Source organism: Vanellus vanellus (assembly GCF_965231255.1).
Source record: "Vanellus vanellus genome assembly, chromosome: 24".
Taxonomy (NCBI): domain Eukaryota; kingdom Metazoa; phylum Chordata; class Aves; order Charadriiformes; family Charadriidae; genus Vanellus; species Vanellus vanellus.
The window spans coordinates 3,753,668-3,777,857 of record NC_138929.1 but is presented as its reverse complement, the minus strand read 5'-3'; the positions used below and the strand labels follow the sequence as shown (position 1 = coordinate 3,777,857).

Genomic DNA, 24,190 nt, shown 5'->3' with positions numbered 1-24,190 from the left:
CCAGCCCGGGTCCCCCCTCGGCAAGCCCGCTGCCCCCCTCAGCCCCACCGCTACCCGGGGGCACCTCGGCCGAGCCATGTCGCTGCACGGGAAGCGGAAGGAGATCTACAAATATGAGGCGCCCTGGACCGTGTACGCCATGAACTGGAGCGTCCGGCCGGACAAGCGGTTCCGTCTGGCGCTGGGAAGCTTCGTGGAGGAGTATAACAACAAGGTGAGGAGCGGCGGCGGCCGGGCCCGGCTCTGCCGGCATCGAGCGGCGGGGCCGGGGCAGAGGGAGGAAAAGGAGGGAGGGGGTCGACCCTCTTCATCCCGGTGGTTTAAGCGGCTCCCCGGGCAGGGCTTCCGCGGTTGGTGTGGCAGCGGGGAGTCGTCCTGCCTTGCCCTCGGCACTGGGAGCTCTGTAGAGCCTTCAGGTGTTCCCCTGAAGTGCAGGGTGCCGGCCTGGATTCAGGCTGGTTTCCTTCCTGCGAGTCCTCAGCTGTTGGGACACTGAGGGATTGGGGATGGGAAGAGCCATGGGTGCTGCTGCTGGATGCTCCTCAGCCAGGAGAGTCCCCTAACTTGAGCGTGCCTGGCTTTATTTCAGTATGAAGGAAAGTTTATGGCCAGGACTGAAGTTTGCGCATACATAGGCTGTCTGAGACTGTGTTAGAAATGCGACGTTCTCATTATACCTTCTTGCTCTGGAAGACTTCTGTGTGATAAGTTTTTTCATAAGTATATAAACCACTTTCGCTGATTCTTCAGTACCTTTACTTTTCTCTCTGAACAAGGGTGCAATGAGGCATGAGATTATATCTTCAGTGTTTCCCTGCCAGATATAAGCGGAAAACCTTACATTGGTAATAGCGGTTACGTGTTCATCTCTCCAAACACTTGTGCAGTCATTTCTGAACAGGCTTTATTGTATTAGTCTGATATAATGAATTCCTATAAATGGAAAAGAGATGAGGAAATGGGCATAGCTACAGAGCATCCTGAAATTTGTGTGAAGCTAAGATTTTGTAAATACAGCTTTGTGTGTTTATAGTGTGTGTGCTTTGTAGCTTTGTCATGCTGTTTAATGGGGATTGCAGAAAATAACGTCAGAAAGTTGGTGTTGGGGATTGGGCTTTGTGGAAGGATGTTATGAGAGGGGGTGACACCTCTTAGAGAGGTTAAATTACTGCACTTGCAGCAGTCCTAGACATGATACTTCTGAGCGCTTTGTAGTTCAGCCAGTATGAGTTTGCTGCGTATGAGTTGTCTCCTTGTACTGGTAAGCACTGTTGTGGTTCTGGGAGCACTGCTGAGGAAAGGTAGGTCCCTGAGCTTGAAAACTTTTCATTTGTTTAAAGACCAACTTGAAAATGTTTTTGTAGTATGTACTCTGAGAAGCTAAAATAACAAACTTGCAAACAGTTTTTTGTTTAGAAGTGGTGGAGTTGGTTAATAAGGGCGTATGCATTTATGCTGCCTTTCCCTCCTTAAGTTTGGACTATCCCCTGGGGTTGCTCTCGATTACAGTGTGATCAGGTCTACTTTTCACTTCAGGCTTCAAGTTCAAAGCAGTTGAGTCAACCCCTCTCTTGCTACCCTTTACACTCACAGTTGTTGCAGACAGAAATTGTGTAGGACTATGTGAATTACTGCTGTCTGTAAATATTCCCCAGGGCTTCTGACCTCTGAGCTTCAGGAATAACTATTCTGTTTACTTCAGTCCATATAAGCACCTATGAGATCTATGTGGTGTAAAGAACTGGAAACTAATTCTGTGAGAATGAGATGACAGTCTGGATGCTTCTGCTATAGAAATAAAGATGATGTATGATTAAAAATTAAACTTGTACAATAAATGCAGTGAAACGTAACCTTCACTTTGCTGAGAGGTTTTGCTGTGTCTCTGGTATTTCAAAGAGTGGTGGGGTTTTTTTGTGGTTTTCTTGTTTGGTGCTTTTTGTAGTGCTTTCAGTACAACCTTCCACTGTAGGAAGGTAGTTAACAGAGAGCTGTCTTGGGTAATTGCAAGTGTTGTTATTGCTTAGAGTATTGATGTTATCCCCTTTACTTTGGGGACCAGAACAATCTTGGGAGTGGTGTTTCATCTGCACTGTCTGTATGGTGTCTTACTATGACTCTCACAGCTTTGCGGAATCTTTTAGAGGATACTCTTCTGGTTTAGAGTTTGGTTTAAAAAGGCAATTTAAAAAAAAGACTTAACGCTCCAAGTGTTGCAGCAGAACTGCTCGCTGAGGGAATTACAGTGAAGGAAAGAGGAGAGATTCTTGTCTCGTTTGTCTTTGTGATTTTCTATTTCTGTAGTAATTACCAGAGCTTGAAGTACTTATGGATTACACATGTAATCAGCCATTTTATACCTCTGTTTTGTGGGGAACCCAAATCTATTGAGTGCCAAACCCTAATTTACAGTTATCCCCAGTTCCCAGAATCTTCTAACCTCTGTCAACTGCCACACTAACAAGCGGTATAGCATGCCAAAAAGCTAGTTGCCAAGAACTGTTTGAACCCCAAAGGAGTTTTGTTTCAGCTTGTACACCTCTGCTGATCAAACCACTGGTATAAGAAGAGAGGTGACCTGCTCCAGTTGGAAGAACACAAATTATTTGCGATAGTGTTTCCTGAACTTCTTGGATTAGGAAACTGCTGTCAGCCTTTATGTGTCATGGATCACTGGCCTAATGGGAGGGAACGGAGGTGTTCATAAATCTCGCTGATAAGACTGTTCCGCAGGCTGTGGAATGGTCTGTGGAAAACATCAGAAAAGGCTGATTTGGGGGTCTATCTGCAAAACAAAACTGGAGTCCAGTTTAGAAAACAGTAGAGTGGTGCTGTATGCTGCTTATTCCCATCACTGGAGCAGACTGACAGGTTATGACCATGCACTTCCCAGGCTGCCACCTTCTCCTGAACAGTGCCTCCAGTCAGAGAGCATTCGGGGTGGTTGTTTTACCAGAGTGTCATTTTTCTTCTGTAAGTTTTAGAGTTGCAAAGAAAAATTGATTGCATGTTGAAGATTAATTGGTGCAGTGAGATCTCTCTGATTGTACATGACCTTAAAATAATTGTGAAATCTTCTTCTTAGTAGTTACTAATTAGATTAAAGGAATATAGTGTGGTGTTTTTTTTTTTTTTTAAAGCACTGTGAACTTAATTCACCGTTCCTCAAACCATGCAAGAAAAAGAAGCAAGCTGTTACCAAATTCTGCATTGTTTAATTCTGTGTCTGCTTTTTTTGAATCATGTTGGAGATGCAATTTTTTTAGAAGTTAAGAAATACTGGTTAAAGGCACTTCTTTACTCAAATGCACTGTTGCAATTAGGCCTTAAGTTAATAAAGTCTTGGACTATGATAGGAAAATCCATATCCAATTTTAGCATATCTTCATGTATCAGAGAAACAAATAATTATTTAGCATTCCTAGCTACTGTCCTAGCATAATTGCAAAACTAATGGAGATCTGGTCTTTATCTCCCACTGGAATGAGTTCCAGATAGATGCAGAAAGGTTCAAATTGTATCCAGACTGACAGGTACTTTTCTGTTAGCATCACCTCAGCCTTATCTGGGCTGGACTTCAGGCACTCCTGGCAGCAGCAAATCTTGCCTCGCTTGCAGGAGGGAGAGACAAGGCTCTAATATAATCGGCATCCTGAAAATAATTCCATCATTCCATCTCCTCGTGTTCAGCCTGCACAAGAGGATGAATAGAGAGATTCTGTAATCACTGTATGCGATCAAGTCCGAAGAGAAGAGTCATACCTTTGAATATGCTGAGCTGGGAAAGAATAGAGCTTCTCAAGCAGTATTTTCTGCTTCTGCTCCTGTCTCTGGGCAGACCAATGCCTCCTGCTCAGAGTTATCACAGGCTGCTGCCAGGTCTGACAATCAGTGTCAGGCACCTGATCATCAGTAGTTGCCAGGAGCTCTAGTGTTCCTAATGCAATTTTTGTTCTCTAACCTGGCCTGCACCTAAAAATGTCAAAGATCACAAAGATACTGGCTTGCTACACAGTCCTTGCTTTTTCTTCAGATCTGGGGAGGGGTTAAACGTGAATATGCAGTGCAGGAATATATAAATTCATACCAGTGAAAGTGGGTCCTTTGCTGTTTGAGATTTGCTTCTGGTTATGAGTGTGTTGATTGCTTTGTGTAGGCTTAATACACTCCTATTGAGCTGAAAACAGCATAAGCAAAGGAGAAGAAATGATTAGAGGTCATTTGTCTTCTGATCCTAACCTTGCCACAAGATTTTCTATCACCAAGGACAACTTGCTTCCTTTGTAAAATCCGCTTAGTATTTCTGATCCCTAAAGGAGTTAGAAAGCTATTTGTCAATCACTTCAGAAGACTGGGAAATTCTTGACTGATTGATACTAGTGTGAAGTATAATGAGTAGCTGTAATAGAGAGAGTGCAAGGCAGACAAATAGTTTTTAGAAGCATGCTTAGGCATGTCTTTTAGGGTTTGTTATGGGATGAAAAGGATGGATCTCATTGTGGCGGGGGAACAAGGTTTGCATTTGTTAAGAGCATCTGTAAATGGGCTCATAACTACTAATGTTATAGTTTAAGATCCACTGAAGCATTTGTTGGTTTTGTTATGTGGAAAAAAATATGATAGACTTCAGATCTAGTTTAAACGTGTACTTTATTAACCAAATTGCTTATCCCAGAATATTTAGGATTTTTCCAGATAAAGATCTTAGAAAAAGTCCATTAAGCCACTGTTTCCAGGAGGAAACTGCTGTGTGGAAAGTACTAGGAAGTTCCTACCGTGAGCAGCTTACAAACTAACTGTAGTGAGTTGTCCTCATAATGTTTGTGTTTGAACAGCATTTAACACAGTGGGACTTTCATCCTGTTTAGGTCTTGCAGTCACTGCTAGGTTAAACATATCCTCCCGGCACCGTATTGTTCTATGAACACTTTCTGACATGTCAATATTTTTCTAATAACATAATGTCTGGGACTTCAAGCATTACTTCAGGTGTTGTCATCACCAAGCTATGTGGAGATAGTTTCTTGTTTGCTCTGTCTTGCATCGTGCTCACAACTGGGCAAGCGAGCTCTTCCTTCTGTCACATTATTGTGCAAAAAACCTGATTTGGAATTCAGTTACCTAGAATTTTTCAGCAGACCTGCTTTCTTGTTCTTTGCATGTAAAACATTTGAATAATTATGTAAATATTTTAGCTTTCCCATTCTTTTTTAAGTTTGAAATCTGTTTTACTTCCTGACTCTGATGTGATTAACCTGTATCTTAATTTTGTGCAGTTGTGACAGAACGTTTTAGTTAATGTGATGCTGAAAACAGCTTGATAGCTTGCTGACGTGATCTGTCACAATCTGCAGGGTTATGGCCAAGAGCTCCATGGTAGGGGCTTTAATTGTGGGTGGTTGTTGTGCAAACCACAGCTTGTCCTGCTCTCTGAAGGCGACATTGTCAGCATCAGTTTGGTTAAAGATGAGTTGGAATAATATTTGTGCGGTTTAAGTCTATGATTTAAACTAGGCTTTGCAATGTGGAAAAGAGAAGGGTGGTCTTTAATCCTTTAGGATTGGATTTCGATTCATTTGAGATCATCTCTTCAAAGCACTGTGGTGATTATGTATACTTCGCTTTGCTTACATGCCCCAGCTAGGAAGCAAAGCTTTAACTATTTCTCGTTCCATTGATATGATGGTCCTTTTATATTGTCCTTGAGGTTACAGAAGATGTCCTTCTGAAATACACTCAGTCTTAATGCTTTAATCATAAATGAGTATTTTGATAAAATGCTTTCTTTTAAATATGGCTTCTTACAGGTACAGCTTGTTGGTTTGGATGAAGAGAGCTCAGAATTCATTTGCAGGAACACCTTTGATCACCCTTACCCTACCACAAAGCTTATGTGGATCCCAGACACCAAGGGAGTATATCCGGACCTGTTGGCAACCAGTGGTGACTATCTGCGTGTATGGAGAGTGAGTAAATCCTCCCTAGAAATAGATAAACCATGATATTAATTGTGTTGCATATTGATCTCATTTTCACTTGAGACCAGATTTTTGTTTAAGTGAATTATTTTCTTTTCCGGGTGTCTTGCCCTTGCTGCAGTGTGGAGGTTAAGACATAAAATGAAGTCAGAGCACTTGGTAAGTTGTTTCCTTAAGAACAATAATGTGACCTAAATATGAAGAATATAGGAGAAGCAGAATTATGATGGTAGTTGCTGTTTTAATCACCATATTGAAGATAGAGATGGTGAGTGTGTTTTCTGGAGCTTTAGGGTGTAATGCTGAGAGGAAAGAAACCCAGGATTAACACCTTATGTTTCGGAAGTGCAAGTGGAACAAGGTATGTGTTGTTGCTATTTAAGTTACATGTTTTGCTTTTTCTAAAGGTGGGTGAAACAGAGACCCGGCTGGAGTGTTTGCTGAACAATAACAAGAACTCTGATTTCTGCGCTCCACTAACATCGTTTGACTGGAATGAAGTGGATCCTTACCTTCTAGGTGAGACTGACAAAATGCTATGTTATCAGCATGGAAAAGAGACACTTCTGAATTTAGTCTGGTGAGGTCTAGGCTCTGACTGACTGCTGTGTCATTGCATGTCACTGGTTAATTTGATAACTAACCAGTGCAAAAACTTCCACATTATAGAAACTGTCATTGTCTTAGGTTTAAAAATAAATAAATAAAATAAATGAGCAGCTTGTGGAGACTTTTTTGCATTGAAAGTTGCCTTGTCCAGTACAGAATGGGTCACTTAGTTCGGATGAGGGATGTTCCTTATTTGCAGATGGGGAGCCTCAGTCTTCAGGGCTGGTAAGCTATTGTTGTAGCGCTACGTGGTGATGAAAATGAACTCTGCTTATTTTGGTGTGTTCTGGAGTGGATAGAGAACTATGTACAAAGCTTTTTCTTTTATGATGCCATTTCAGCAGCAGGAGTAAAGCCAGAATCCCTTAATTCAGTTGGAGGAGGGGGTGCAATGGTTAAAGTTTAATTATAGCCTATGGGACAAATTGTAAATCCAAGATGACAGATCCAGCAGAGGTTTGTTTCCCAGAAGAGTACAGCCATTTATGTCAGTGGGATTTGCCCAGAGATTAACGGTGATAATATGTCTTAGTAATTATTTACTACATGATTTATTTTTCATGTGTTGCATCTCTCATCTCTTAAGAGCTTTACTGCTAGCCCCACCTTCAGTCCAGAGAAACAATCAATTAGTAGTAATACACTATCGCAATGCGACGATTGCATTTTGGTTTTGACATGCACATGAGACTTATAGGATGGGAAAGTTCATCTCGGCGTTGCATAAGGCTTTGGAACAGATTGAAGTAGACATGAGCTATTTACACTTTATTCCTGTGTGGAAGACTATTTCTGCAGCTAAAAGGTTTGGGTCATTTAAATGCACGGTAGACTGTTAGCCGTTTGACATTCTCAATTTTAATTGTATGCTGTTCTTGTAGCTATTTTGATCTGTAGATGTCAGAGGACATTAAATTAATCCAGTATGTGATTAAATAATTTGTGAGAATATTAATTTTTCTAACAGAAGTGGTTTTGTTTCAGGTACTTCTAGTATTGACACAACCTGCACTATTTGGGGTCTAGAGACAGGACAGGTCCTGGGAAGAGTAAATTTGGTCTCTGGCCATGTGAAGACCCAGCTTATTGCGCATGACAAAGAGGTGATGGGTTTTTTTGATTGTTTACATTGTACATTTTTTAAGCGGTAGAAAAGAAACAGAACTTTTCTGGTTTTCCTCTTTTTCTTGAAAAATCTAATGATCAAAAAGATAGCTTATCTAAGATTAAGATACACAGTTTTAAGTACCAAACTAAAACTATACTATTGGCTATCAAAACTACTCTGTTTACTTGTCATGGAATCTGAGTTTGAGAATATGATTGTTTTACTGGATTGTGCTCCAGAATATTTTAGAAAAATGAGGTAAAACGTCAAACTGGAATTGAAATCAACTGCATATCAAAGGCAATAAAGAACTTGCAAGATTCTTTCATTTTAACATAATATTACTTTTCAGCAATTAATATAAAAAAATCTGAGTCTGGGAAATTGATATGTTTAGTTTATGTGAATGATCCTATAATGACATAACCCTTTCAAGTTTCCCCCCCACCCCTTCTTTTGACAAGTGTAATAACTAAAAACTTGCTAGGAACATCAAGTATTTGACAGAGTATGTCGCAACTAGATCTGCTATCCATATATAAAATCCATTTTCCTGCAAATCAGAAGGCAGTGTGCTCACTAAAACTAAGGTTATGTTTTTCTCTGTCCTGTTACCGAGCAGGTGTATGACATAGCATTTAGCCGTGCAGGTGGTGGGAGAGATATGTTCGCTTCAGTTGGTGCAGATGGGTCTGTGAGGATGTTCGATCTCCGTCATCTGGAACACAGCACCATAATTTATGAGGACCCACAGCACCATCCGTTGCTGCGTCTCTGCTGGAATAAGCAGGATCCCAACTACCTTGCTACAATGGCCATGGATGGCATGGAGGTAAGATGGCAGCTCATCTTCTGTAGGTGCTAGGGGTTGTGATTTCTTGGGAGGTGGCTTGGTAGTAATCAGCTCTTTAAAGAGCTAAGGGGGCAGTGTCAGTACCTGAACTGAAGTATGATTAAGGACCAATTCTTAGTGCATTACTTCTTTAAGTCTTACTGAAGTTAACTTTGGCATTATAAACTTGAAGATCTCTATGGCTTGTATGTATTTCCTCTGGTTTTTAAAAGGGGTCTAAAAGGGGTCTGTGAGGCAGTTGGGCAACAGTTTTCACATAAAATCTTAACTGCAAGTGCTTTAGTCACCTTATTCTTTCTTGATTCAGCAGACAAGGCAGTGTATCTGAGTTTGTCACCTGTGCTGCTTCAGGGAAGCGTAATTTGTTTGCCCTTGTTGCACAACTCCCAACCCCTCCCTATGAGGTCTGACTCCTTTTGAGACACACTGACCCAGCAGGAAGCTATTCTTTGAGAAAATTGTTCACTTGTGAAGTGCATCCTTTAGGAAAGGGCTGTATTTATAGCCTTGGCTCAACATATTTGGTTTTCTGAAGAACAAAGAGAAAAACGTAAGTTATTAATTCTGTTGAATTTTATTTCTGAAGGTTGTGATTCTAGATGTCAGAGTTCCCTGCACTCCTGTTGCCAGGTTAAACAACCACAGAGCGTGTGTAAATGGAATTGCTTGGGCGCCTCATTCTTCCTGCCACATTTGTACAGCAGGTAAGTGTGATCCATCCCAATCCAGCTGTGCTGCTGAGTCTCTGGGAGTCTTTCACTGCATTTGCAAAATCCTCTCTCTCCAAAAGTTTATGCAGTTCTCTGCCTGCCCTTTACTAAATAACACCTGCAGTTTAGAAGCCCTTTATTAGTGACTCTCCTAGAATTTTTATGGAAATAGACACCTACTGGAGCTTATTGAGTAGAAATAGTGACCCCAGTGCCCAAACTGCATCTGCTTTGGCCAAGCTATATTGTTGTAATGCTCCTTAGTTTTTTGCAATCTAGTTCTTAAATGTTTTCAATTGATATGAGTTCCACCAATCATTTATTTTTCATCTCTGTACTGGATAATGTGTAATTATCCAAGCTTATTTTTTTTGGAGCACAGTTGTATCGTTGTATCCCTGGCTTGAATACTCATGGGGACTGCAACAGCCATATCCTATATAGCTTCTTGGACTTTTGCGCCTGTTAGTAGTCATGTATGGAGATCTTGTTATACCTTGATTCTACTTATGATTTTCTCCTCCATTTTCAGCGGATGATCATCAGGCTCTCATCTGGGATATCCAGCAAATGCCTCGTGCCATTGAGGACCCTATCTTGGCCTATACCGCAGAGGGAGAAATCAACAATGTACAGTGGGCATCAACTCAGCCAGACTGGATAGCTATCTGCTACAACAACTGCCTGGAGATTTTGAGAGTGTAACATTACTGCTTCATGCCACATTGAGGCAGGGCTGTATAATTTCCCCTCCCCTCTAAAGTAAGAACAAGACAAGTCAAGTGGCCAGTATCTGTTGTTGCTTTGCATCTACTGTTACAAGAAACTGTTACGAGAATCAATGGCAGGTGTCTCCTGTCTCTCCAAGACTCTAAAATGCAGAGACGTGCTGAGCCTCTTGGACCTTCTGGGTTCTGGTTTTGTTGTTTTTTTTTTTTTCCCCGCAGTTAAAGTTCTGTATATTTGTTTGTTGACTGTATTAATAAGCTTGCAGGCTTTAAGTTGCTGCATATGTCCATGTGTTTGTCAGCCAGCCGAGGCAGCACATCCAACTAGTTTAATAGATGCAAGTGCAAAACAAGGTGGGGAAAAAGACATTGATGTTAACAGCCACCTTGGCAGGAATCTTTATCATTCCTGTTGTTGCTGCCTCTAAACTGTTTAAACATTTGTATGTTTTTTATATATTGGGCTAACTTTCTATTGAGTAAGGTTTTTCTCCCTAATTCTTACCTTTGATATGTGATCCACTTCCATATGCCCCAAACAGGATCTGTTCATTGCTACAAATCACCATAACCCTGCAGGCTGCCTGGCAGTAAAGGCCTGCCAGAATTAACTGTTGCCTTGGCTCTCTATACCTGGTTACCTGGGCAGAATTTTCTGGTGCTGTGAAGTACAAGTACTTGTTGCACAATTTCTTTACACTTTTCTGATGCTAGAGGCAGTTGTTACTATGGTAGGCCTTATTTTTAAATTATAACTGAATTTGTGTGTATCCTGCAGTTGTGTTAGCCAACAGAATGGTAACTGGTTTCAGGAAGAAGATACGTGCATGACTTAAGCTCCCAGGAGGTAAACGACTCCTGAAAAAATGTGATTTGTAATGGACTTGGGATTTACACTTCCAATCAAATGGTTTCCCCTCGGAAGACTTAGTATCTAAACCAAAATAAAATGGTTTCACACCTTGTAGCTTGCTTGATTGGCAAATAATATGAGCAAGATTTTGTGGTTAGCCTGTACCTTGGAGCTTCTTTGTGTTTGGCCTGTGTTCCTGGGAATTCTTGAAAGGAGTGACAAGCAATCTTTTTTCTGAAGTGTATTTGCTTTGTACTGTCAGGTCTTGTTGAATGAGCAAGATGAGTTGGAAAAGCTGGTGTGCTATCCAAATGAAAGCTGTTTCTCTGAAAGAAATGATTCCCTAATGTAATGCACAACGATGAGTTTAAAAGGAAAGAAACGGTGCCATAGAGGCTAAGGTTTGGCATTTGTCATCCTTGTATCTTTTGAGGATGTGCCCAAGGGCTTCTGTTTCTGTTTTGAATAGTGGATCGCTCTACAGTAATACTTTTCAATCAAAGCTGAGTGGATTAGGCAAGATAAAAATCTTTGTTGATAACATAGCGACTCGGATGAATGCTCCGCAGTACTCTGCCAATGAAGACATGACAACCGTAGCTGGTCTGTAAAGGGTATACCAGCTGAGTTTTGATGCAAGTGTCAGCAACTATCAAAATTGTCTTTCCACCTAATGAGTACTCACCTGCAACTAGAGGCAGCATTATAAATAGTAGGACGCTGGCAAACTTGAATCATGTCGGTTTATGCAGGAAAGGCAAGTTGGGAAAAGCGATTGCTGTGAAACGGTGAAGCTGATGCTGAAAGCGCTGTCAAATACAGAATAGAATATGAAAAGCTTTGTCATTCTGGACATACAGAAATATTCTTCTACAGGCTGCTTCTCAACGTGGAGCTCAGAAAAGCACTGCCTTGTGAATTTGATAGGAATTCATTAGGGACAGCTTTATTCCATCACCCGCTTTAGTATTGGAGAACCAAGAGACTCTTAACGCAGTTCAAGCTCATGTTTTGTCAATGGCATTCTGTGTTCAGTTGTGGGATTTTTGACAGAAAGCTTGATTTAACTTGAAGGCCAGTTTTTCTGATTAGCAGCAGTACTGAGAGTAGTGTGTTCCACAGCCAGATTTGATCTAGATGTCAGAACAGTGTTTGCTGAACAATTAGGTTATCACTTTTCACAATAGCACTTCATCTTAAACTGGAAAATACTTCTGCGGAATGAATTGAAAATTAGTATTTTCTTAGCAGAAGCATATAATGGCATTCACAGCGTTAGATACTCATATAAAAATATGTCCACAGGTTTGTCATGTACTGTTTAATTACAAACGGTAGGCATAATATGCTGTGTTGCTAAGAGGGAACTACCTGTAATATTAGTACTATCTGTAGTACCCTTTATGCTTCAAAGTCTCACTTTTTTTTTATAGATGGCATGAGTAAAAGATGAATGCATCTGTAGCATAGCTTAAAAATGCATCTTTTGCAACTGTAGAATTGTGCTTTAAAAAAGACATAAGATAATTTAGTTGAAAGTGAAGTCACTAAAAAACTCCATAGGCTGTACTAAAAGGCAGATGTGGTTTATTCCTAGAGGAATACGATCTGTTATGCTAAGATGATGAGAAGAGAGCTTGTATAAAGGGGCTAATTGTCTGAATAGCCGGGTAGCTTTTGCTGCTGTTGGAAAACAATCCTGTTACGAACCTGAAGAGGATCCAGTGTCAGACCTTCCACCATAAAACTGCTTTAAGTTCATTTGTGGCATTGGGTGCTCATTCCAAACTCGTGAAAGGCAAGTGAAGGAATCATGTAGGCTCCAGTGGATTCTAAATAAAGCCTATATCCTGTTTGTTTAGCCGGTTGGGCTACCTTCTAGGTCTCCCAACATATTGCTTTGGGCATAATCCATTGTCATTCTTCATATGAAATTACTTTTGAAATCACTAGAGGCTGTTTTGGAACAGGGAAATGCTACTTAAAATAGCTTCTTTTCAAAGAAGTCACTTGAAAGGTTAATGACTGAAAAGACATGAAAATCCTCATGGGTGAGATGTTCTGTAGTGCAAATGGCACTTCCATATAGAGGAGGAAGTGAGAGACTTTGGTGCCCTTTTGCCAGCGCTCGCTGACACAGCAGTGGGGAGCTAACTGTCTACTTGCAGGTTCAAGTTTATTTGCAAGATGAAATAAAACTTTGAGAATTGTCACTGTAGCCTGTGAATCAGGAGAGAGAGTTTATCATATTTTACCAACTTAACATTCAGTTATGTTGGGTGCAAAACCCTCAGAAGCATTGTTTTTTCCAAAGTTTATGAAAATAAATACTTTGACGTGTGATCTCGGTTATTTTGTGCTTATTGCACAAGCAGAGGGTGCAGAGCAACTGCTTTCAAATGCCTCATCTCTCTTGGGTATAAAGTAATATTAAGGGAAAAGTATGAGTACCAGTGAGGTTAGCAAAGCAGAAAATCACATGCTATTGTTGGTAGAGGCAAGACTGATTCTGGGACAGAAATATTTTTCTCTGACTTAAATAGTTCTGTATCATTTCTCCAGTTGATTAATTCAAGATACTAAGCTATTGTTTGGTTGTTATGTTCTGTTTAAACCAAGCTTTCCATGGATTCCTACTATTATGTGGACAACCTGTTGCTAGTATATTGGCTCTCGACCAGGAGATCTTGATCACGTAAGACTCATTAGTGAGGTGAAAACCTACAGAAAACAAGTTAGATGTCAAATTAGTGTGTAGTATGCCAACTCTGTTAATTATCTAAATGAAATGGGCTGTAGTAGGTTGCATCTATGGGAATTGTACTTCTGTGTGCAGGGATTTAAAAGGCAAGGATTTGAGTGCTTTGACAATCTATTTAGAAAGAAAACACAGTGGCTTCGAAGAATGATATGAAAGGAGACTGATAATACAGGTTGTTCCTTATGGAACCTTGAAATGTACTTAACGGGGGAGGCATTGCCTCTCATAAGTCAAAGTTAATGATCCTTTCAAAACTTAGCTGTAATTACTCTCCTGAATGTTCTGGAGAATAGTAAAAAGATCTATTTTTGCCTGGTGTTGCAACGAGAAAGCTGCATCAGTCTCAACTGTAGATCACTACCTGCCAGAGACTAGGTGAGGGAAGGAGTCCAATATATTAGAATTCAGAGATGCTCCTGTGCTTGTTTTAAATGTAAATGAAGAAAGCTGAGTCTGTCTGTTTTGTTCTCTTGCAGATGGCACTTTAACAAGTATATTTTTGGTAAGATTAGGGGGAGAGTCAGCTTTTCCTCAGCCCTTTTATGGTAGGCGTTTGTCTGTGTTTTGTATAAAATGTTAACTACAACAGTGACTGAAGTCCTAAACTGGCTATGGTTGTCAGTATCTAGTGCACCCTCATCTGTTTCTACTGAACACCAAAAACGTGAGCACTTGACAATACTGCTAATTTTAAACTGAAGTTCTGTATTTTGAGACTGACATGATCTTGCAAGGCCAACCTGAGTAATGTAGTGCTGCTTGTCACCCAGAGAGTCCCTTTTGCTTTGCTTAGGAGCTTGACGGTGTTCGGGAATCCTCTTTTCTACCATCTGAACGTGATGGCAGTAGTAGCGGGTTGGTTGTGTAAAGATGTGGTTGGATTCTTTGGATAACTTATTTTTGTGATAGAAGAAAATGCAGCTGCTGTCTGTAAATTCATACAACCTAAATTCTTGAACTTGTCAGTTCCTTATGTTAGTGGCTTTTTAACTCTTTCAGAACACACTGAGAAGGATGAACGGCAGCAAGGGTAAGCTTTTGGCTCAATAGATTGCACAGTTACGGTTCCATCAAAATACTGAAGGATTTAGTCTTCCCGCTGCTTGTAAGCAGAATGGTCCTACTGCCTCAAATCCCCACTGTGTTATCCTGTCAGTTAACACAAGTTCTCTCTGATACATATTTTCTGCTTTCTACTGTCAGACCAATATTCCAGAGCAGGCCTGTATTTATTGTACAGCGGACATTAAAAGGAGATGTCCAAAATCAGTCCTGGAATGGGCAAGGTACTGTCAACTGTGTCCCTGTTTATCTTTGCAGAGAATGCAGGGAATTAATTGCGTGTGGCACTTAAAGAGCACTTTCTCATGCTTACTTAGAGATGCAGCTGTATTCCCCCTGCTTACCCAAGAAGAGGGAGAAAGGTCTCATTCTCAAGGATATCAAGAGGCATTTAGCATGCCCCTGACTCCTATTTTTAGGAGGAGATCTCCAAACTTCCAATCGGCACCTTTCCTCAGCGCTAAAAAACAGTAATTAAAAATACAACTAAATACCAGTCACTGAATGCTCATCTAGCAATTCATGGCAGACTCTGGGGGCAAAGGCACTTGTGAGACTTGCTGCTGCCTGATTTCAGATGATAGCTTTGCCAGGTATCTCAGTGGCCTTCTGTGCAGCCTCTGATATTCGGCATCAAGCTAGAATTTCCATAATCATAAAAATAAAAAAATAATTATCTGTATGGCTTCCATCGAGTTTATTTCTTTTCAGAAAATTGAACAAAATGAAGAAATAAGCTATTTCCTGGAAAAAATATTGTGTCCATGAGTAGCTGTAAGCCCGCGTTCTGGCTGTCATCCCTTGGAATTTGCTTTCCTGTTTGCAAGACGTGCAACTGTCGAGTCTCCTCTGTTTAGAGATGATGATCAGTCTGTCGAATCTGAACAAAGGCAAAAATGCAAGAACCGGTGAATGAAAGAATTCTAGTACAGCTGAGAAGCGATGCGTTGCTTTTTTTTTTTGACAACCTGGTAAATATGAATTATGAAATCTATTTAAAAGGAACCTTTTTTAAAAAAAAAAAAAACTTGGGTTGCTAGCAGTGTAAAATGTAATTTAAATCTGTTGCGCCGAAGCATTTTTGTTATCAATAGTCAAGTAGATGTTTACTTTTATGTGTGTTTTCCCTTCTGCGCTTCCCATTCACGGTCCCATTGTGGTAATTTCCTGAAGGTGTAATCTTTGTAGCATGATTGTACAAACATCCATATGAGATTCCTGACTTCTTGTTCTCACTAAAATATGTTAAAGCAATAGTAGTTTTACTTCTGTCCTCCTTTTCTCCACGTTCCATATTGAGATTTGCAACTTCGCTACTATACTGTCCTAGAGGAATCCTAGTATCCTGCTATTCAACAGACGTATGTTGTTGACATGGATAACTGCAGTGTCCCTATATTCCCTTATTTTTATGGAGAAAATACAAAAGGTTTTGTTACAATGGATTTTAACACCTGAGTCATGGAACCATGTTGTTGAAACTCTGTAAATTTTAAGGCAATTTTCTGAAATCGCTTGAAAGTGGAATGTTGCATCCTTTTATGCTATTTCCTGCTTCCTATGTAGTTTTATTCAGATTTTTTAACCTTCTTTCTAAGTTTCAGCCTCCTGTGTATTAGGTACGGTATTTTCTGCCTTTCATACTTTGTAATAAAAATGGAACATTTGTAGATTGACTGCAGTTCACTGTGTGGTGAGTTACAATTTGGTACCTGTGGGGGTGAGCAGGGAACTACTTCAAAGAAGCTTCGTGTATCCTGTGCGAAGTTTATTGCTGTAAAAGGGAGGGAGGTTGCTTTATCTTGTCTCTGCAAAACTGGTGAAGCGTGTTCATTTCTCCTCCTGCTGATAGCCAAACAAACTTGGTAATTCTAGCAACTCTTAAGTTGCAAGTTACTCTGAAGATTTATATTGTTAGGAACCCACTCACAACAGAACTTGGTTGAGATTTTGAGTGCACCCACGTTTACTTTCTTAAATCTTCCGCATGGTCCCTGCATCCTGGTGTTAGTGCATGTTTTCCAACTTCTTTGCGTCGTGCTTGTTCCCTACACAACAAAATAGTAATTATCTTCCTGCATGTTTTTGGTTTTTAAGATGAGGGGAAGAGGGATTACTATTTTTTTTTAAATTCAAATAATTGGTCTCTAAGGCTTTTTGAATACAGGCAAATTGAAGACAAAGCAATTAGGCAGTTATTTAGCTTCTGAGTCTCTCTCGTGTATGGTTGACCTCTGTTAAAGGGTGTTTTCTTTCCAGGCTCAGTCTAAATGACACAACTGGTGTCGTCGTTGCTGGAACTGGAACCTAGAGGGGAATAGGGTGGCAGAACTTGGAAATTTGTTTTTACCTTAGACCTTGGTGAGCAGGACTGATGATTTCAGTATTTAGATTAACTCTAGTTCAACTAAACTGTTGTCTGACAACATTGGATTCCTCTCTGATTCTTTGTGTACTGGCTTTGAAATAAAAGCTTATTAAGCTTCATGACCACAGTGGAAAGAGTTGCCTGTAAAGATGCTGCAGGGTTTTTAAGCTATATATGGACTTTGTTCTAGTAATCCGTATTTGGAAAAGATGCTTTCCTTCTAAGAATTGTTTGTCTTTTACCCTAGAAATGTATTTACATCCTCCTAGACTTTTTTTCACTTGGATCTGTGCTTCAGAATTCTCCAAAGAAACTTTCTCAGCTTCCGCTCTGGTGGAAAAAAAGCAACTTCTGCAAATTGGAGCTGGTAGTGCAAAAAGCCAGGAACTGGTAGATGAGACGAGAAACTAATTGCCTGACAGTGTGGGAAAACAAGTGCCATGAAGTCCTGGAGAGGACTAGGGGTAGAAAAAGAGATGGGGGGAGGTTCTCTGCCTTTTGTAAATATTGAGGAACAGCGGACATCTGGCAGGGTTGTGACCCTGGGAAAGTCACTTCTTCTCTGATGTCACTTGTGAGCGAAAAGCACATAATTAATCACTGAAAATACTTGAAAATGAAAGAAATCCTCCACGGTAGCAGAATGCACTACCCATAGGTCTAGAGAAATAGTGATCTCTGAGATGACTTGAAGCCCTGACGCTGTAACAAGCATTTAATCTCGTGCTTTTTCAGGAGTACCGCTCTACAAACAGTCCAGACTGTCAGCTCAGAAGCACGTAACGATCTAAAAGCATATAATATTTTTAACATCCTTCCTCCTTTTCCTTCTCTCTAGTTTTGCCCACTCCGCAAGCAGAATGGCTCCTGTTCTTTAACCAGACAGCTGCAGAGCCCCCTCTACTGGAGTGCTGTCAGCAGCAGGACGGGCACAGGCTGAGCTGCAGAGCAGGACAGGTACGCAGCGGGGGCTGGGAAAAGTGCTCCAGGCATGTTTTTAAGGAGTTTCACGCGGTTGATGCATTCTGCTGGAGGTGAGGTAAGGTTTGGCCAATATATATTCTGCCACGCTCTCCTGAAGTTGGATAATGATGTTAGTTTTCCATTAACTTTGTTTTCAAAGCTGAGAACACAAGAAGAAAGCGTTAGCAGAATCAGAACTGCCTGGAATCGGTGAGATTACTCTACTCTCAGAACTGCAGAAAAGAGTGCAGAACGCTTTCATGCAGCCTTTGAAGATTTACAGGGTTTCTCCGCCGCCGCCCCTTCAGTCTCTATTTCTTCTCACTGCTCCTGTTCGGGGTCTCTGGCTGCGGAGTCTGAGATGTAGAATAAGGAAGTTTTGGCATGGGACAGGGCTCAGCCTGGAGACTGCTCAGCTCCCCAGGAAGGATGTGTCTACCTAAACAAGAAGGGAAACAGGAAGGAAAGAAGAAATAGTACATCTGATAGCAAGGAGAAGAGGCTCTTTGAGTCAGACAGGTACGCTTCAGAAAATGGGAATACTACCAAAATAGAAAATAAGATGATGGCATAGCGATTATGAGACTGGGAAAAGATGCCAGGAGTTAAATCCCAAAGGTCTACTCCAGACTTCCTGTGTAACTTTTAACAAGTCACTGGCTCTCTGTGCAATGCCCTTTAATCCCTAAAATAGGGATTACATTTCCTTTTCTCAGTTAACACTGCGTGACAGCATTAAACAATTAGGCCTTTATAAAGTTCCTTTAAAACAAAGGAGCTAACTATAAACATAGCAGCTCCTGGAGAGTCTCAGTGAATATCTTTACTGATGATTTTACATTAAATGTGCTCAAGCAATTTCAATAGCTTTAAGTTGAAGAATTAAGTATGTTTTGTAGTTGCTGTTTACAGAAATGAAGCTTCTCTTCTGCAAAGCTGCAGCTTTGAAAGCGTGTGGGCAATCTGGGTGGAAAACCACAGACTATCAGTTTGTACCGTAGTGTTATTGGTAAAACAAATAACCTGGTTCTTGTGCACAAAGCTAATACAGCATTAAGTAGACAGTAAAGGTGAAAAAGGAATTAATCTCTTTTTTTTCCTCAAGTTATGCATAATAGGGGCACCTGTTTTGGTGGAATCTTTGGTTCCAGTTCAGGAGGGGTGTACCAGCTTGTCATGGGGAGGAGGCAAGGGGGAGTCTACAGTGGTCAAAAAAAAGGCCTAATGGCACTTGCATATAGATAGTGTTGTGATAATGTCTGTACAATGAGAATAGAACCACAAATCAGGAGATAAAATTTTCTGGTTTAGGCATTAGGCTTGATAGGTGGGTGAAGTGATGAACTGTTAAGGATGAAACATTCTATTTTCAATTTGACAAAAGGCAGGAGGGAAGCTTCAGTGAAATCCAGACGTTCCGGGCAGTTGGAGATGGAAAGAGTGAGTTTTACCGAGGTGGCTGCCTTCTACCATCTGCTGGGAACTCCTGGCTCGCTGTCACAAGCTGCAACTAGCTAGTCTAATATCTTTTGGACCTAAGTAAACCAAACTTCTACATGAAGGATGTGCCATCAGTCTTATTTAACAGGACTTCAACTGAGAATTTTATGTGCAAACATGTAAGAACTGGAAGACAGACAAAAATACCAAATGGTAAGGTGACGATGGAGTGTTTTGACATCAGGGCTGGTGCAGTGGGGAATTAATACTGAATTTCTCCAGATCTGGTCCCAAGAGTAATCTCACTAAAGCCTTTTAATAATGACCTTGGCACAAAAAGCAAGCATGATAATTAAATTTGTTGATGAACAAAAGTGGGAGGCTTCAATAATACAAGGGAACTAGGCTATCTTAGAGAACTGATGACTTTGAAGAGTGAGAAGTAGAGATGAGATGAAATGTCACGGCAGAAAGTGCAAGGCTGTGAGTTTAGGGGCAAAGAGAAATTTGTGAAGGATGCCAAGAGGTTTTTACTATTTGGAAATTAGTGAGGAAAGGAAGCTGGGAATTATTAGCTGATATAGTATAGTGATGAGCCATCATGAAGCTGTGAAAAAGCATGTAGAAAAGTTGGTCCAAGAGCGACAATGATGCTGTCAAACAAGAGAGAGGAATTCAAATTGGAACAGGGGCAAAAAAGGCTACCAGGAAGATACCACAAATACAAAGCTTGTATTATGAAGAGAGTGGCTGACTTGTCTGTTACAATGAAGCCTGAAAGGAGATATGATTATCTTCTTGATGTATTTAGAGAGAAAATACCAGGGAAGAGGAAAGGATTATTGAAGTAAAAGGATAATCTTGACATGAAAACAAGTGGCTGTAAGCTGGGCATGAAAATGGGGTAGAATAGACAGGAAAGCTAGCATCGGAGCAGTAAGACAGGTGGGACTGAAAAAGGGAAGTCTAAACACTAACAGCATCAGTCTGGTTTTGAAATGGGAACTTCAAGGTGGAATCTATGAAGTCATCTCATCCAACCTGCAGGCCAGCTTCAAAGTTAGAGTATTGGCTTTGTCCACAGCTTCTTGCTCTAGAGAGGTCGCATCTGTTGATCTAAGCATTCCTTTACAGATTCGTGTGTCTTAGTATGACATTGTGAGGTCTTTTTATTATCCCACCTGGACAGTCAAAAAATAAAAATAGTGGTGTCACAGCTATTGTTGTCATGCTTTGGCTAACTCCTTGGGTCCTCCTGGTGTGTGGGTTTCAGATTCCTGCACTTGCCCACCCTTTTGAGAAATTTCTCTCTCCAATCTAGTTCTATTCTTTGTGTGGCTTGTCCAGTTGATACAACCTCTTTGACATTGCCTCTGTGTTGCTTGTGAGCAAAACCACTTAAAAAAACAATACACCTGCTGCAAGACGTTTGCCAGATTGAAAAGCAGTTGCTGAAGCTGTCTGCTGGAGGTGGGTTCCCCAGCAGCAGAGTGGCCCTTGCCGCGCCACGGAAGAAGGGCTGTACTTTTTTAAAAATACAAAACCCCTCTGCTGTCCCCTTTGTGGGAAAGACACTGTAAAAATACCGTCCCACACGTGGAATGGAAGCAGGAGCTGGGAAAGAGCAGCTAAAGCCTGGATGTCACTTTAAAAGGTATGATCTGATTTAAACACAGTTTATGAAGTTTGAGTAGAATTCCTGGATTAGGCTGGATGATCACAGTAGTCCTTCTTTACCTTAAAATCTGTGAAAATCTATTGTGTGATAAGCCTGCTTTGTTTTGGGGCTTTTCCCCCTTAAAGTTGTTAGTATTTAGTGTCACTGCTGAGCTTTTTAGCAAGAACGTTGTCTGCTTATGGTCTGTGTGTTTGAGTTGGCGTGACAAACCAAAGTGCTAAAGCTGACAAAAAATTGTCATCGTGCGCCTTGTATCAAGTGAGTGAATGTAGCAGGTCAGCAGTTCCCCCTCTAACAACAAAAACACTTTCTCATGAAGATAAACTCCTAAATGAAAGGGGAGGAAATGCTGAACTTTAAATATTGTAGGCTAGAGTTCCCTCCTGCAGGTTGGATCCAGAACTTGACTTACATGTCGAGTAACTTTAACAGCTCTCGGACGTGACGACAGCGCTTCAAACACTGTGATTGTGGAGAGAATGAAATAGTGGTTTTGAAGGCTTAAAAAGCAGAAGAGCTGTTTATTCTGTTACTTTGACATTTGTCACATGTTGCGATCTGCGGGGGCCGTGTGCTGGCCTGGGGAGGTACTCAAGGTATGGTGGTGACAGGATCTTTCATTAGAACAGCTACTGGAAGATAACGAACATCTCTTGCCACAGCTGGCCTGGATGATGCTCTGGGTAATTGTCTCATACTTTTCTTTTGGAACCAAAAGAATCCCTCTTTCAGTGTCTTTGGGGCTTTTTTACTCTTGAACTGCTTTTAATTGGGGCTTTTCCCCCTCTTGAAAAGGTGCTTTTAAAGCAACAATTAAACTCATTGACGAGCTTATGAGGAGAGCAAACCAGCAGGGTCAGTGTGCCTGGGTTGGCGTGAACACTCCAGAACACTTTGCCCACCCACAATCGTGGCTAAGGGGGGACCTGTGTGTGGGGCCGGGGAGAGGCTGTGGGATGAGGATGCGGTGACCCTGCCTGCCCGCAGGAGGGGACCGGCGCTGTGCGGCCCCGGGCGGGCGCTAGGACCCAGCCGCACGCCCCCGCTCTAGACCCCGGCCGATGGGGCGGGGCCACGGAGGCGCCCGTCACCCTGATTGGCAGCAAGCTGAGGGTGGGGTCTGCTAGGGGCGGGGCTAACCCGCCAGCGGAACGGGCCCCCGTGATTGGCAGCCGGCGCGGCGGCGGGCGGGGCAGGCGGCGGGGCTGTTCGCACGCCGATTGGCCAGCGAGGCCGTCGGGTGGGTGGCTCGGCGGCGCGGATTGGCGGGAGGCGGCGGGTCGGCCCCTGTGATTGGCAGGCGGCGGCGGCGGCGCGGCGGCCGCCGAGCGGTTTGTTTTGCTCGCGGCCCGGGCGCCCTGTGGCGGCGGCGGCGGCGGCGGGGAGCGACCGGGACCGCCCGTGCCCCCTCCCACCCCCCCCTCCGCCGCCGCGGCGGGACCCGGAGCGCGGCCGCCGGAAGGAGGCGGCGGCGCGGGGCCTGGGAATGTGGCGGCGGCTGTGAGCCCTCCCCCTCGGCCCGGCCGCCATGGAGCCGCGGCGGTGACAGCCCCGTACCTCAGCGCGCCGCCGGGCGCGGGCCCGACGCCCGCCAAGATGGGTGAGAGCCGCGGCGGGGGTTGAACGGGCCTCGTTGCCTCGGCGGGGCCCTCACGGGCCTGCGGCGGAGGGGACAGGCCCTCAGGGCTGAGCCGGGGTGGGGGGGGGGGGGAGTCGGTGTGCGGCCTCCGGGGGTCGGGGCAGGACGGGGCCGGCTGCCCGCAGCGGCTTCGCTCCGCCGGGGTGGTCACGTCGGTCGGTAGCGGAAACCGCTTGGGCAAACCGTGTATTTTCAAGGGATTTCTTTTAAATCTTCAAATAAACGTTCGGTGCGGGAGCGCGCGGGGAGCCCCGGGAGCGGCGGCGGCCCCGGGCCCGGCCGCGGGCAGACGCGCACCCTCCCGACCGCAGATTTTTTGACTAAAATTGGCCAGACAGAGTCACCGAGGATCAGTAGGTCAGGCTCGGGGGCTGAGGGAGCTGTTGCTGCCTGTAAAAAGCAGGTTGCTTATTTTTTGAGACGGGAACGTACGTGCTTAAACTTGATTTGGGATCATTTTTCCTGTGGTATTCGTTGCAGCTTGGGAGTCTGTCAAAATAGCTTTTTCTCTATTCAATTCTCATTGAATTCTGATTTGCCATACTTAACCTGGAAAATAACACGTAAAAGCAAGCAAAGAGTTAGGGAAACTCTTTTTCAAGAGTAAAATGTTGCTATCAGAAGCTGCCATGAATGAATTTGAATGATTAATTCCTTTGGATTGTATGTCCTGTATAAAGAACTGCTTATGGAGGGTTTTTTTTTGTGTTTCCCAGTTCCCTTTTCAGTTTAAAGAGGGGTCTCTGTACTAGAATAAAAAACTAAATTGCTCTAAACCAGAACTTACTCATATTTGGATATTGGCAAGGGGATTACTACTGCTGTCGTAAGTGGGGGGTTGCGTGGCTTTGTGGGCTACCACTTTTATGTTTCTTCCCTCCAACTAAGTTTAGTTTTTTAAGACTGTCCTTCATTATTTAGTCCATATGCGTAATTAGTTCTTATATTCATATTGTAAATTCATAAAGCGTTGCAAATGTTGCTCAAAGCAAAAGTAAAGCAACTTTGTTTCCTTTGTACTCCACTTTGATTTTGTAAATACAGCAAATATATGCAGATCCATCAGTAGATTTCTCTTTTACAAAGAGGGGCATAGCGTTATTCTATCTGTATCTTCTCTAAAGGAACCAGCCAGACGGTACATAACCTTAAAATAGTTGAGAAGGAAGAAGCTGGATTTCCACGGAAGTGTTTTCCGAGGGCAATTGGACACGTGTTTGTAAACATAACAGTGCAGAATGAAAAATGTATAATTTAATGGGCCGCTCCGCCATAGCTTGCGTTGCATCATGGTATAGCTCCCAGCAGATCGCTCATAATAGGAAAGATCTAAATTCTTTAGGCAGTTGGGATCGAATAGTCTGAATAATAATGGATAACAGTTGATATCACACTCTGCTTTTCTTCCATCTTGTTTTTTGTAAACTACCCTGAAAGGTA

At 42.3% G+C, this 24,190-nt stretch overlaps 2 protein-coding genes across 2 annotated transcripts in view; both read left to right on the top strand.

Annotated features, from left to right (window-relative positions):
• Positions 1-76: 76 nt before the first annotated feature.
• Positions 77-9,967, top strand: DCAF7 (DDB1 and CUL4 associated factor 7; the record flags this gene model as incomplete). The annotated part of the gene is made up of 7 exons (XM_082495155.1): positions 77-214; positions 5,808-5,966; positions 6,386-6,497; positions 7,572-7,690; positions 8,318-8,527; positions 9,135-9,252; positions 9,791-9,967. 7 exons carry the CDS (start codon positions 77-79, stop codon positions 9,961-9,963), a joined length of 1,029 nt encoding a protein of 342 aa, XP_082351281.1. The 3' UTR covers positions 9,964-9,967.
• A 12,205-nt stretch (positions 9,968-22,172) lies between these two features.
• Positions 22,173-24,190, top strand: part of MAP3K3 (mitogen-activated protein kinase kinase kinase 3) — a gene marked incomplete at its 5' end in the record, with an annotated part of 37,317 nt that continues 35,299 nt past the window's right edge. Inside the window, 2 exons of the mRNA XM_082495035.1 lie at positions 22,173-22,224; positions 22,412-22,711. Coding sequence (XP_082351161.1) covers positions 22,173-22,224; positions 22,412-22,711 — 352 coding nt within the window. The remainder of the gene's footprint in view (positions 22,225-22,411; positions 22,712-24,190) is intronic.